Source organism: Nesoenas mayeri (assembly GCF_963082525.1).
Source record: "Nesoenas mayeri genome assembly, chromosome: 12".
Lineage (NCBI taxonomy): Eukaryota > Metazoa > Chordata > Aves > Columbiformes > Columbidae > Nesoenas > Nesoenas mayeri.
In genome coordinates, this window is record NC_137547.1 from 13,111,491 (window position 1) to 13,125,584 (window position 14,094).

Here is a 14,094-nt window from a genome sequence, read left to right on the forward strand (position 1 = left end):
TCGTTGCTGCTGTGTAAAGCATCAGGCAGCCCTCACTGTGCTGCTCCACAAGGCACCAGGTTCAGTTAGGGGTGCCAGACATCCCCCCCATGGATTGTGCAGCTGATGCTGTAAAAGGGACCAACCCTGCACCGTCGCCTGTGCGATGTGCCTGAGTATTTTGTGGCCAAAAACTCTCCAGCTGTAGCCAGGGAGACATTTGTTGTTGAGTTCCTGGGATCAAGGCTGACCATTTGTCAAATCGATTAGAGAAGCTTAGTACTAGTGTGTTTGTGTCTTTGTCGTGGGCCAGGTTTGTCTTTACAACTAAAAACTCCACAACCATTTCCAAGGAGACTAGAACACTCGTTAACGATCTGACGCTGGACACGTCACGGTCAGTAGGGAAGGTGCTACTGAGCATCATCTCCAACCACCCAAACTCCTCACACACCAGCATCCCTGACACACACCCCAGAAAGCAGAGACGTCTGGGTGGCACTAAGGAGCGGATCGCGGTCCTGCCTCCATCTCCTGGAGGAACTAGCAGACAGAAACACTCTCCCAAAGTGCCCCGAGACTTAAGTGTATGTTGTAATTTCTGAGCTCCTGCAATGACATGAGATAACTGGTGCTGACAGATATAGGTACGTGACCTATATGAGATGTTACACGGAGAATGTGGCTATGGAAAGGGGCTTCTCACAGGACTGCTTGTGTCTGAACCAGCCGCCTGCGAGAGCTTTATTTGTGCTGCCCAGGCTGGCGAGCAAACACGAGCAAGTACTGCTCTGAAACGCTGAGGTGTTAATAAGAGGGGGAGAACCAAAGCCTGACAGGCAGCACCCCACAGGGGAAGGAAAGGGCAGGGAGCCAGGTTGGAGACAAGGCAGAAAAACCCATTTCCATCTCCCGAGAGAGCAGCTCAGCCCTCCCGGGCACTGTGAGCAGCAGGGATGGGAGCAGAGACACGGGGGGGAGGTGGAGGGCTGGGAGCCGGACTGACGCTCGCTGTCCCGGCCCCTCTCCCACCCAGCACCTTGGAGATTAGTCTTGAGACCAAATCCTGACTGTCCTGTAGTGCAGGCAAGTGGCTCTGGGTCTAACTCCCCTGCTCCAGGTGGGTAGAGGAGATCATAGTGGGTAACAACAGGATTTGCAGCATTGCTGGAATCTCACCAGCTTTTCCAGTGCAGGAACAACCCAGCAGCACCAGACGAGCAAATAGGGTTGTTTAAAGACTGGCTGTTGCTCCATTAAATAGCCCAGTCCCTAATTTAACATCCTCACCCTTTCCCCACCACCTCCCTTACCCCCCTTTCAGCTCAACAAGGGAACGGTGACCATCACCCACCTCTGGGCTTCCCACTCCCCACGACAGCTCTTCCCCACGGATTGCCAGAGGCTGCCACGAATTTCTTTTTGCTGATTTCCCGCTGAATCATTTTCTCCTGCATGTTCGATGGCCCAAACTGTATTAACTGTAATTTTGTACGAAGAGTGACTGTCCACTGGTTTAATAGAGCATTAGTTATTGTAATAATTTATTGGCTGTCGGTAATGTATTTATTAGTTACAAAATGTTAATAAAGTGCCAGCTCTTTTCTAGTGTGAGAGGGTTTTTATTGTGTCTCCCTTGAGCGTGTCCAGCTGCTCAAGCCCGTTATTTACCCCACGTCTGCTCTGTGCACACACGTATGACATGCGCCTGTCGTGTCAGTCGTCTGCCACAGCCTTATTCGCCTGGAAATAAGAAATTTGGAAAGGGTGTAACCAAAAGGTATTTAATTGTATGTAAGTATTTGATGGGGATTTTTTTTCCTTTGTTTTCCTGGCCACCCTCTTGCTCCTCCAAATGAGCAAGATTTGCAGTTCTTTTTCCACCATCTCTTCACATGATCCTTGCAATCAGAGGCAAAAGAGCCATTTCTGGGTCAATTCGATAAATGGTGCTTTTTCCTCCCTATGCAGTCACACAGTACTTGGAGCACCTTTCTCTTCCTTTGAAATAACATTTGTGCCAGTTCTTTTATATTTAAACCAAAGATCTTCCATTATTTGGGGCATGAAATAAACGCAAAGAACTTGAAGAAGCCAAGAGAAAATTTTCCATAAACCTCAAAGGAAAACAAACTTATTTTTATCGACTTCACCAATTTCCAGTGATGCGACTTCAGCTGGACCCATCCTTGGGCGTGTATCCCCAAACGTCCCACCCTGCGGATCAGACAGAATTAGGGGCCAGCTCTGCGAAAAACTAACAGCTCTGAGGTAAAGGACTTTTCTTTGTATACTTGTATTGGAGATTTTTTATACTTGTATTGGAGATTTTTAAAAAATTCCTTGAGAATTCCATCCTGCCCAGGGCCCAAAAGCCTCCAGGGCTATTCTCCCTGCGCTGGGGATGTTGAGTCCCATGGACACATGCTTTGTTTCAGCTGCTCCTCCTCCCCACCACCATCGCACCTTTATATAAACATACATATATGGGACAACAAGGAAAAAGCCCACCCAGACACTTTCCATGAAAATCTTAAGACCCAGCATTTTTGCAACAGCCGCAAGTCAAGAAGAGCCACATCCTTTTGTGGCAGTTTCTGTTTTCCCTGTGAATGAGGCTTTTTTTTTAATTCTAAAAGAAGGATCAGATGAGGACCTGAAGCTTTGGAAAGCAGTTGCTTGGCATCCCTCGCTACTCTTTGTCAAGGAACCAGCAGTGTAATCTCACAGCCTTTCAAGATGAAATCAGACATCTGCTAAATTTTGCATGCAAAGCTACAGCTGAAGTGTAGCTAATAAAATGACTCACTAATAAAACATTCATGGAAAACTCCAAAATGTGTAATTGGGTCATCATTTCATTAGGAAACACGTGTGGTATCGCAAATCTTTGGCAAGACCAAAGCCTTCCCTTGCTGCACCTCCAAAAAATAAAAGGGGCTGGGGGGGATGTTGCTGCAGGAGGGGGTCTCTGCTGCTCCCAGTGTCACCCAGGGCTTTTCTAAAGAGCTGGGTGTCTCTGTGTGACCAGCCCCACCAGCACTTGGGGCTCAGCCCCAGGAGGGGGTTACAGATTGGGCCACAGCAGGACCAGTAGCTTTGGACTTTCCCAAGCCTTGGTTTGGAACCAGAAGCTTTGCAAGCGCAAGCAGTCAGCAAGGTGGGTATTGGCAGTTTGGGCACAGAGCGCCTGAAAGTTCTCCCAAAGTCATTAGTGGAGCAGCATGGAACAGCTTTCTGTTTATTCTAAGAGCAAGTTAATGATGGAGAAGATGTTTTGAGCCCTCCTCGAGAGCCAGATCTGTCCTGTCCAGTGGCACCCTCCCACTAACAGCAAGTGCATGTGCCTGCCTGCATGGACACCCTGTGGCTGCTTGAGTGACACCTGAAAATATGCTGTGGTGCCCTGTGACAGCTGCTTCAGCACAGGACAACCTCACCTCCTCCTCTTCTCCTGTCCTCCTGTCTGATCTCTGCTCCGTTCTGGTAACAGCTTTTGCAGCACAGGGGGGAAATGGCTTATATGGCTTTGGTCCACATGTGAAAGGAGAATTACTGGGGTTTTTTTTAATTACAGCTTTGTGAGATTGGCCTCTATTTATGCTCCTTCTAAACGCTTCTGTGCTGAACATCTCTCTGGAGCAGCCTGCAAGCCCAGGGTGCTCGGAGAGCTGTGAGGTGGCCAGAAGAGGCATCTGCAGCAGGTTCCTCACCCACAAACCAGCCACCACCACGGTATTTTCAAAGACTGGCTGAATATTTTTGCAGGGGCAGAAGGGCACAGCCAGGACAGGACCTGCCTCAGCCTCTGGGCAACCCCTCAGCACCGGTCACACCACATGATGGCACCGCTCGGCACAAGTCCCCCTCCAGGCAGGTCCATGGGAGTACACCAGATGGCCAAAACTCCCTCCATCCCAGTCGCCGTGCCCAGCACATCTCAGCTGGTGGCCAGTGCTGCCTGTCCATCCTTTATTTAGGCTCTGCAAGTGATGCTTTGGGGTGACAGCCCCTGAGGGGATGCAGGTGAGACCAGAAGGCTGCAGCCCCCTTTCCCACTCCTCAGTTTGCGCAGGTGACAAGAAAGTGAGGGGGTTTTTCTGCTGTTCCTTGAAGCCTCAGGCGTCAGCCCTGCTGGATCAGCAGCAGAGGCTCTGCAGGGACATCAGCTGCATCCTCCAGCCTGGGCCGAGAGCAGCATCCTGTCTCCTCCTCTTGTATAACCACTTGCATTTACCAGTGTCTTATTTTAGAGATTGATTTTTTCTTTCTAACCATTTCAATTCAGAGAAGTGTTCTCCTCTTCTCTAACTCTCTTTCTCTTTACCTTTCTCTCTCCCTTCTCCTCCCTCCGTGTTCCCTGTTGCAGAACCGCATGCACGAATCTCTCATGCTCTTCGACTCCATCTGTAACAACAAATTCTTCATTGATACCTCCATCATTCTCTTCCTCAACAAGAAAGACCTATTTGCCGAGAAGATCAAGAAATCACCTCTGACCATCTGTTTCCCTGAGTACACAGGTAGGTGCCGGGGCTGACACGGCACAGCCCAACGTGACGCCCACCGCCGGGGCCAGGGGCTGCGTCTCGCCACAGAGCTCGCAGGGGGACGGAGGGAACAGGGCGTCTTTATGGGTGGGCAACAGCACTGCCCACCTTGGAGAGCTGTGGTGCAGCTCCAGCACCCTGCTCCTGGGGAGGGGTAACGTCCTGCGCGCGGTCGGTTCTTACGGCTAAGGTGCACAACTAGCCAGTGGGACAGAGAGATGGTCAAGATGATGATGATGGTCAAGATGAGTTAAGACAAACGGAGATGAGCTTTAATGAGTCTGGCCCCAGGTGGCTGTGGAAAGGAGAAGCCTTGGTGAAAGCCGACTGCCCACGTTTGCTTAGAAGCTCCTGCTAGAAGAACAAAGACATGTGGTCCTCTGAGCCGCATCCCCTGTTTGTGTCCTCCCAGAAGTGCCTTTGCACAGGGTGCAGCTGGAGATGGAAAGAGCCCGTTTACAGCAGAAATCTGTGAAACCACATGATTGTATGTTTTTAACTGAAACCAACGTTGCTTGGCAGAAAGAACAAAACCCAAGAAAATGGAGCAAGAATAGATGTCCCTTCTGAATTCTCTAAGGGAAATAAAACAAATAAATCAGTTCAGATTCAGAGGCTCCAGCGTCTCCTACAGACACCTGAACACCTCTGAACAATTCCACCCAGTGCTCACCCACCCTGGACTCCAGATCCTGGGGACAAGCAGGTCCCCCAGCAAGACTGGGCCCATCGTCCCACAGCACCTGTGCTCCAGCATTTCCACCAGAGGTTTTCAGGTTTCTCCAGCACAGCAGCAGCACTTTCATCCCAGCCTCCTGGGGAACATGCCAAACTATCCCATATGGAGCTGTACAGCACATCCCAGCCACCCCAGGGAGGGGGACAGCCCAGTGTCACTGAGCCACCTGCCGCATCAGGAAGGAAGAAAACCAGCAAGCTGGAAAAGGAAAATAAATCTCCAGATAACAGCAGCTCTTCCAAAGGCGATTTTAGGGGCGTAATTCAGGCTTTGCAGCTTCCCCAAGGGGCTGGGCGCAGCCACTCTCACTGCCATAAGCAGCTTAATGCAATAATGCACATTTTTCGGCTCAAACATCTGGCCCCTCTCCAGTCTGCCAAAGTGAACCCCCCCACCCTGCTCAGCTGAGTGAACACAACAGCAGCACAGCCCTGAGCAGCTCCTGTTCCCCAGCCCAGGCTCACAGACCCCACTAAGGGGACCCACCCAGCACCCACGGGTGACATTGCAATGGCTACCAACCCTCCCCCTGCCTGACTGACCGGGGGGCCACCAGGCCCCCCGGCCTTTCTCCCCTCCCACTGTGGGTCGTGCCATGGGGAACTCACCAGTAATGCTGGGACGAGGATCTGAGCATCCAACCACTCCTAGCACAGCCTGGCTGGGCACAGCTGGAGGCTGCTTCCCCCTCCCTGGGTGATAAAGGAGAGAGGGTGGGGAGGGGAAAGTGACAACACCTGGGGAGGGAGGGAGGAGGCTCCAACAGAGCCCAGGTGCTTGGTGATTTGGGGAAAAGGGGGGGAAAATCACAGAACATCAGGGATCGGAGGTGACCTCAAAAGCTCATCCAGTGCAATCCCCCCATGGAGCAGGAACACCCAGATGAGGTTACACAGGAAGGTGTCCAGGCAGGTTTGAATGTCTGCAGAGAAGGAGACTCCACAACCTCCCTGGGCAGCCTGTTCAGGCTCTGGCACCTTCACCATGAAGAAGTTTCTTCTCAGATTTAAGTGGAACCTCCTGTGTTCCAGTTTGAACCCATTACCCCTTGTCCTATCATTGGTTGTCACCAAGAAGAGCCTGGCTCCATCCTCCTGACACTCACCCTTTACATATTGATCTCCATGAATGAGGTCACCCCTCAGTCTCCTCTTGTCCAAGCTCCAGAGCCCCAGCTCCCTCAGCCTTTCCTCACACGGGAGATGCTCCACTCCCTGCAGCATCTTGGTGGCTGCGCTGGACTCTCTCCAGCAGTTCCCTGTCCTGCTGGAACTGAGGGGCCACAACTGGACACAAGATTCCAGATGTGGCCTCACCAGGGCAGAGCAGAGGGGCAGGAGAACCTCTCTGACCTACTGACCACCCCCTTCTCATCCACCCCGGATACCATTGGCTTCCTGGCCACAAGGGCCCAGTGCTGGCTCATGGTCATTCTGCTGTCCCCGTGACCCCAGGTCCCTTTCCCCTACACTGCTCTCTAATAGGTCATTCCCCAAAATGGGACAGATAGGGTGGAAAAGTGTAGGTGGGAGGGAAAGGATAGGGGGAGAAGGCCTAAATGGACCCTGCTAAGGGGTGAAAAAAGTGGAAAATAAATATGTTTTACCTATGTTTGTTCTTTTAATAGACATAAAGCACTTTGCAAGCAGCGAGGGGGTGGGAAGGTGGTGACCGTGGCTCTGACACCCCCCGTTCTGTCCCCCCACCTCTGCCCGCAGGTCCCAACACCTACGAGGACGCGGCCGCCTACATCCAAGCACAATTCGAAAGCAAAAACCGCTCCCCCAACAAGGAGATTTACTGCCACATGACGTGCGCCACAGACACGAACAACATCCAGGTGGTGTTTGACGCCGTCACCGACATCATCATTGCCAACAACCTGCGGGGCTGCGGCTTGTACTGACCCACGGCACCGGGAGAGAGGAGAAGCAAACAAGCAAGTAAAGTTAAAAATAAACACAAAAACAACGAAGAAAACCAACGCAACCACACACAGACACACAAACACACACACACACACACACACACGCGCGTGCGCGGGAATGACGTTAAAAAAAAGGCGAAACAAAATGAAAAAAAAATAGATTGCGTGAGAGAAAAAAATCGTAATCGTAATCGTGCAAGTTGGTAAATAAAAAGGCGTAAGGAAAAATTATATATATACGTATATATATATATAAAAAAGAGTCCACACCCACCTCTTTAGTTAGTCTGACGGGGTAGAACCCCCCGCACCGTCCCCGGGGTCCCAGCGTGGGGCATTGGGGGCGCCCCCCGGGCAGCACCCCCCGCGCTGCTCCTGCCGGGGGGTGTTTGACCATGGGGTTTATTTTTGAATTGTTGTTATTAATTTTGCGGGTTGGGGTTTTTTTTAATGATGATGCATTATTTTGATTTCCCGGGCCCCCCCGCCAGCTCCAGGAGCTGAAAGATAAAGTGTTTTCAATAAATACATAAAAACGGGGGGGTTGAACACTCGCCCCCCAGCCCATCCATGTGCTGTAGCGTGAAAGGGAAAGAACAGTGACAAGCAGAGCTCTCCCATTTACCCGTGCGGGGGGCGCTGGGCTGGGACCCCCTCCTGCCGCCCCCCCAGCGGGTTTGGGGTGTTTTGGGTCAGATTTTTTCAAACCCCCCCCACCCCAAGGCCAAACCCCCAGAGCTGGAGCCACAGGGTTTGTCCCCATTTTCACCCCCTCCCGCTTTAACAACCCCGCTCGCTCTCCGGGTTCGGATCCAAAAGCACAGCCCGGATGGGACACCCCAACCCCTCCTATTCGGGGCAGGTTATACAGATATATATATTTTATTTTATCTTTTTTTTTGTTTGTTTAGGGTATATTTTGGTTTTGTTTGGGTTTTATTCATTTTTAACCCTTTCCGGTGAACGCTTTTTTGTGCTGCTTTCTCTTCCCCCCCCGCGACCCTCCGTCCCCCCAGTGAATGGTGTTTTTTCTCTCATGTTGGGATGTTTGTGCTGAGAAAACAAAACCAAAAAAAAAGGACAAAAAAAAAGAAAAAAAAACTTTAAAAAAAACTCTTAAAAAAAAGCAAGAATGAAAATGATTTAAAAATTTTAAAAAACACACACAAAACCACAAAAAAATAATTAAAAATAATAATTAAAAAAAAAAAAAACAACAACAAAAATCGAATGTAGTGTTTACATCGGAGCCACCGTTTCCATGACCAATCCTTCGTCATTTCTACTTTGGTTGGTAACCCGACGTCACGGTTTCACTTTGACCTTTGCTGGAGAAGAGCGGTCACTCCTGTTTGAAACAAAATCCATAAAGAAAGAGGAAACTAAATAAAAAAAAAAGGAAAAAAAAAAAAAGAAAAATATTATATATATATATATAAAGCGCCAGGTCTTTCTAAGCCTTTCTATTACCAATCAGTGAGGTTTCTGTGATATATTACACACTGCCAATCTCTTTCTCTGAATAATGGAAAAATTCATGTGTAGCTCAATAAAGAGAATGTTTGTCTGTACCCCGGGCTCTCCCCCCGCGCCTCCGCCTGCTTCTTATGGGGGGAATAACAGAAAAATAGCAACAAAACCACATTTTTGGGGGGTTTTCTGCTGGTAGCAGGGGCGGGGGGTGGGCTGAGAGCCAGGCGCAGTGGGTGCGTGGAAGCCTTTGAGACAGCTCAGGTTGCTTCCCAACATTGCTGGAGCAAAAACCCCTCCCAAAAAACTCCCCAAGCGAGAAAATATTTGTGTTTATTTGAGGAATGCAAAGAGAGTCTTCAGGGTAAGTCCTTTGTCTTTGTGGCAAAATCGGCAACCCCACCACGTGCGAGTTTTTCCCCCTGAGCTATAGAGGAGGGTTCTCCTAGAGGTTGGGATCTTCTCACTGCTGCAGGAGCAATTTGGGTTGGTTTTGTTTGGTTGGTTGTCGTTGTTATTTTGTCTTGGTTGGTTGGTTGGGTTTTGTTGTTTTGTTTGGCTTCAGTTGGGTTTTTTTTTGTTTGGTTTGGTTTTCCCCCACAATTTGGGTTTTTTTCTCACAGTTTAGGGTTTTGGGGGTTTTTTTGCAGTTTGGGTCAATTTTCTTACATCCTCCTTGTCCCGGGTCGCCCACCGCTCCACATGGGCCTCTGCCCAAACCAGTCCCCACCCCGCAGCGAGTTGTGTCCCCAGGGTGCGCGGGGACAGATCCCGGCCAGGACCCGCTCCCCAGGGAACAGCGGGAGAGAAGGTGAGAAATCCAAGAGGAGCAGTCTGGACAGAATAGAGCAGTCTGGACAGAAGAGCCCGGGAGGCCGTGAACCAGCCCACCCACCGCGGTTCAGCTCCAGGAGTTCTCGCATCAGCCCCTTCACTCTCCCTGCGGCAGCCGGAGCAAGCACAAGGTGCTGGGTTTTCATGGAACCACGGAATGGTTTGGGTTGAAGGGATCTTCAAAGCTCATCCAGTGCCACCCCTGCCATGAGCAGGGACATCTGCACCAGATCAGGTTGCTCAGAGCCCCGTCCAGCCTGGCCTGGGATGTCTCCAGGGATGGTTCATCCACCATCTCTCTGGGCAACCTGGGACAGGGTTTCACCACCCTCAGTGTACAAAACTTCATGTCTGGCCTGAATCTCCCCTCCTTTAGTTTAAAACCATCAATCTTTGTCCGACTGCAACAGGCCCTGATAAAAATTCTGTTCCCATCTTTCTCGTAAGTCCCTTTTAAGCACTGAAAGGCCACACTAAGGTCTCCCTGGAGCCTTCTCTTCTCCAGGCTGAACATCCCAACTCTCTCAGCCTGACCTCCCAGCAGAGCTGTTCCAGCCTCGGATCATTTCTGTGGCCCCTCTGGTCCCTCTCCAGCAGGTCCATGTCTGTCCTGTGCTGAGATCCCAGAGCTGGACCAGCACTGCAGGGGGGTCTCACAGAGCAGAGGGGCAGAATCACCTCCCTGCTCAATGGGCTCACGGCACCTTCTCCCTCCCAGCTGATCTGCTGCTGGGTGAAGGGCTGGACCCCCCAGAGGGTCCCTCAGTAGGCAGAGAGGGGCTGGTGGCCAAGAGTGGCTTTAATGGCACCTTTCCAGGCCAGCATGAACATGAGAAATCAGGGATTGACTTTTTTGTTTCGTGGGGGCGGCTGAGATGCCGCACAGCTCAGCGGAGGCCGCGGGTGGTTTGTGCGGCGCTGCTGCCCAGGGAACCCCCAGGGAACTGGGGGCTCTTCAGCTTCTGCACCTGAGGAGAGAGAAGGAAACCTCTGCAGGGGCAGCTCTCCCTCCCTGGGCAGGTGGGCAGGCTGGGAGAGGACACACCAAGGTGGTGGAGACCTTTAGGTCAAGCCCAAAGCTAGGCCAAGCCCAGAGCTAGGCCAAAGCCCAAAGCTAGGCCAAAGCCTGTCCTGACTGCAGGATCCCCTCTGATGAGATGAAGGGCGAGGGGGTCATTCTGCACCATCATGTAAAGTCTCCCAGAAATGCAGCAGGACAGAGGACCTCGAGGAAGCCCAGGGCAGGATTTCTGTGCTGTTTTCCCCTCTCCCATCTGTGCTCCCAGAGGTAACACCGACTCTGCTGCTTGAATAAAGCCCCAGCTCCCTCCTGTTCACACGTACAGCAGCTCTCACCCCTTCTGCACGCTGCCAGACAGTTCAAAACCCCGTTTGATTTTTACAGTCACTCAAGACGCTATTTCTCCTCCATTTCTATGCTCACAGCACGTAATTCCAGGAGCAGCTCCTGCTCTGCAGCCCCAGGCTTGGGAAAACGTTCCCAAACCCGGTGCTGGGTGGCTGTGCCCCCTCTCATCACGATAGAAAGTGGGATGGAAGGGGACCAGGTGCTACATTTACACACCAAACACACACCGGGAACAGAAGAAGCCACACTACAGAAATTTCCAAACAATTTCCAACACTGACCAAGAGTTTATTTTTTTTAAAACAATAAAAACAAAGCAGCTCTGAGCAAAACCAAAGATCTCAAAAAAAAGTTCTTTGAAGTTTACTAACAGCATTGCAAGGTAAGGCTTCCCAAAGAGTTTTATTGAAATAAATTATTTTCACCTAAACATCGAGATACAACTCCTCTCATTAAATTCACCCTCAGATGTCCTAAAAACCAACAGTAAAAAAAGTTACCAACAATTCTAGATAACACTGGGTTCCTTCTAAAGGACAGCAATACTAGAACTCACTCTTCAGAAGTTTAAAAATTAAGTAATTGCCGTGGAAAACTGAACTACGCACGCTCGCTCCGGCTGCTCCACGTGGATCTCATGTTAAAAGTCCTTTAAAAACAGCAGCGGCTGGCGGGCTGGGCTGCAGGCGAGGCCCAGGCACCGGCTCCCCCTGCGTTCTCAATGAACTCGCGGTGAAATTGTGGGGTTAAAAAAATGAAATAAAAAGCAAGATATCGGAGCTTTCTCCATGGAGTTCCATCCGTGTTGCTCCGGAGTCCAGAACAGGTGGGTTTTTCCTCTTATACTCCCTTGGTTTATGGTAACACTGCATTGCGGGGGCTGGAACTCGCCTCACGCCCCCTCTTCTTCACTCGATTCCCCTCAATCTCGTGCTTGTTTCTGGTGACAAAAGGCAAAGGAAAATAACGCAGCCCCTGGTGAGGGAACAGAGCCAGAGCCTGACAGCGCAGAGGGGCCCGGCAACTGTGAACAGACTATTTCATGCTGGAATCGTGTGAACCGGCGCTTTGCTACAAAATGCATTAATTAAGTTGACAACTTCCATCCATCCGGTCTGCGAACGGACTTCCCAGCGACGCCACCCCGGCCCTTCACACCGCCCCAGGTAACACCCGTTATTCTCGACACCAACAGGGACTGCAGAGCGGCACCTGCTCATCCACCGCAGGGTTTGCTGCAAACTTCTAAGCTTTCTTGGAATAACTCTCCCTGACCCGGAGCTGAACGTGCCAGTGCCCTCCGCAACCCGCACCCACAGCTGCCAATTCGGAACACCCTTTCCCCGGCCTCTGCTGCGCGGCCGGCTTGGTACCACACGCTACCTGTAGAAATCACGCCCGCAGTTTAGAATTTGCCTTTTGCTTGTGGAGGGGATCAACGTCACATAGAAAATATTACAAAAAAGGTTAATTTGTCAGCTGTCCAAACATTATTAGACCACATGCTTTATACAGCAGAGAGGCAGCCAGCTCACTCGGCAGCACGGCTGGCTGGACTCTGAAGAGACACTTTCCTGCTGGTACAGAAAGCGCAGGGGGGGTTGTATTTAATTTATTTCTCAGCATTGCTCACGAGGAGGAGGGGGGGCCACGAGCGCTAGGAGTTCTGCTGCATCTGGAGCCTCCGTTCGGCGGCGGCAGCGAGCGTCCTGCGGCGCAGCGTGGCGGCATCGGCGGGTGCTCCCTCGGGCGCAGGAGACGGCTTCTCTGCGGCCAGCTCCTCGTCAGAGGTTTTGTTTAAATAGCGCCTGCAAGAGGAACAAGGACAAGACGGGTGAGCAGAGCCTGCCTTGTGTTGGCTCTGGAAAACACATCACTGGTGCATCCCTGGAGTCAGGGAAGATCACAAGGCTCACCGAAAGCAGGAATGTACCTTGACATGAGCTACGCACTCCAAAAACAGCCCGTATTACCTAAGACAGGCTTTGCAGAGCTGGCAGAAGCTCTTGGTTTTTGTGCAAGATTCCTGTGTCCATGAGAAGGAGCCTGTTCTAAGGGCTGGGGCTCTACCCGTAACTCAGAGCAGCTCCCTGAGGCTGCAGGTGAGTTACTGAATCTCTCTGCTCCTGTTATTCCACCACCTGTAAGATGCTGCAGCATCCACCACGAGAAGCCCCAGCCTGATGACGAGTAAGCCTTGGCCAGAAGGGGCACCAGGGCCGCAAAGTGAAAGACGAGGCAAAAATACAAGGAAGCAGCTGCCAGAGTTAACATCCCAATGAATTTTTACACTTAGTGACAAAACATAGCAGTTTGTGATTCTGCAGCTCTTCACCATTGGAAGGGAACCAGTAAACTAGAAAGTCAAAAATACTTTGTTGCCCTAAATGCCATTTTTCAGACATGGAGGAAAACGATGCTGTAAGGCCCTGGAGACAATTATTTGACATTTCAGTCTCTCTCAGATGCTCAGAGCAATCCTATTTATAGACAAACTCTTAAAAGGTGTCATAGTCCCATGTATTTATATGATGGCATTTCAGTGTGGGGGAAAAAACAAATGAAAAGAACCCCCATCAAAACCAAAAAACCCCAAACAAAACAAAAACCCAACAGCATAGGCAGCCTGATAACACCAAAGGATGCGTAACTCAACACAGTTTTGCAGATCCTGTCCACTAGTCTCCCTGTGATACAAATGCAGGGACAACATTTCTTACAAATGCTAAGAAGCCTTCTCTACACCACTGAAGTTCTTTTCATTCTCTTTTTCATCAGCAACTGGATGCTAGTAAAGCTCCTCAACATGACAGGAACGCATGTAAAAGAAAAGCTGAACCCTACCTATAGCACCTATTTAGCAGCTGGGCTAAAAGACGCCGTCCAGCTGGTCGCTCTCTCGCCAGCAGCAGTGACCCGCGGGTCAGGAGCCGCTCTCCTGTGCGTTCGGAAGGGGTTGCCGGCCAACTGCAAACTGCTCCGTGCTCCAGGCACTGCTCTGTACCTGTGAGGAGCGGCGCCCGACAGCCGGTTCAGCTGTCAGAGCACAGGCAGCGCGGGCTGACACGTGTGCTGGGAGACAAGCTACAGATTACCAGAGAACTCGGCACAAGTGACATGTTCTCACTTACTACAGGCTCAGAATAAAGCCCATCAAAGCTGGAAAATCACCCTCTGATTTCAAAGAGCTTCGCATCAACCACTTAGGAAGCCGTGTACACATTGG

The 14,094-nt window shown here is 50.9% G+C and overlaps 2 protein-coding genes across 3 annotated transcripts in view; one reads left to right on the forward strand and one right to left on the reverse strand.

Annotated features, from left to right (window-relative positions):
* The window catches only part of GNAO1 (G protein subunit alpha o1), a gene marked incomplete at its 3' end in the record, with an annotated part of 143,668 nt that extends 136,031 nt beyond the window's left edge, over nt 1-7,637 (forward strand). The window contains exons 7-8 of the mRNA XM_080351841.1: nt 4,349-4,502; nt 6,987-7,637. Of these exons, the coding sequence (XP_080207967.1) occupies nt 4,349-4,502; nt 6,987-7,174 (342 nt within the window). The remainder of the gene's footprint in view (nt 1-4,348; nt 4,503-6,986) is intronic.
* Nucleotides 7,638-11,135: 3,498 nt separating this feature from the next.
* Nucleotides 11,136-14,094, reverse strand: part of AMFR (autocrine motility factor receptor) — a 29,532-nt gene continuing 26,573 nt past the window's right edge. For both annotated transcript variants that reach the window (XM_080352326.1, XM_080352327.1), the window contains exon 14: nt 11,136-12,676. In XM_080352326.1, coding sequence (XP_080208452.1) covers nt 12,526-12,676 — 151 coding nt within the window. In that variant the 3' untranslated portion in view covers nt 11,136-12,525. The remainder of the gene's footprint in view (nt 12,677-14,094) is intronic.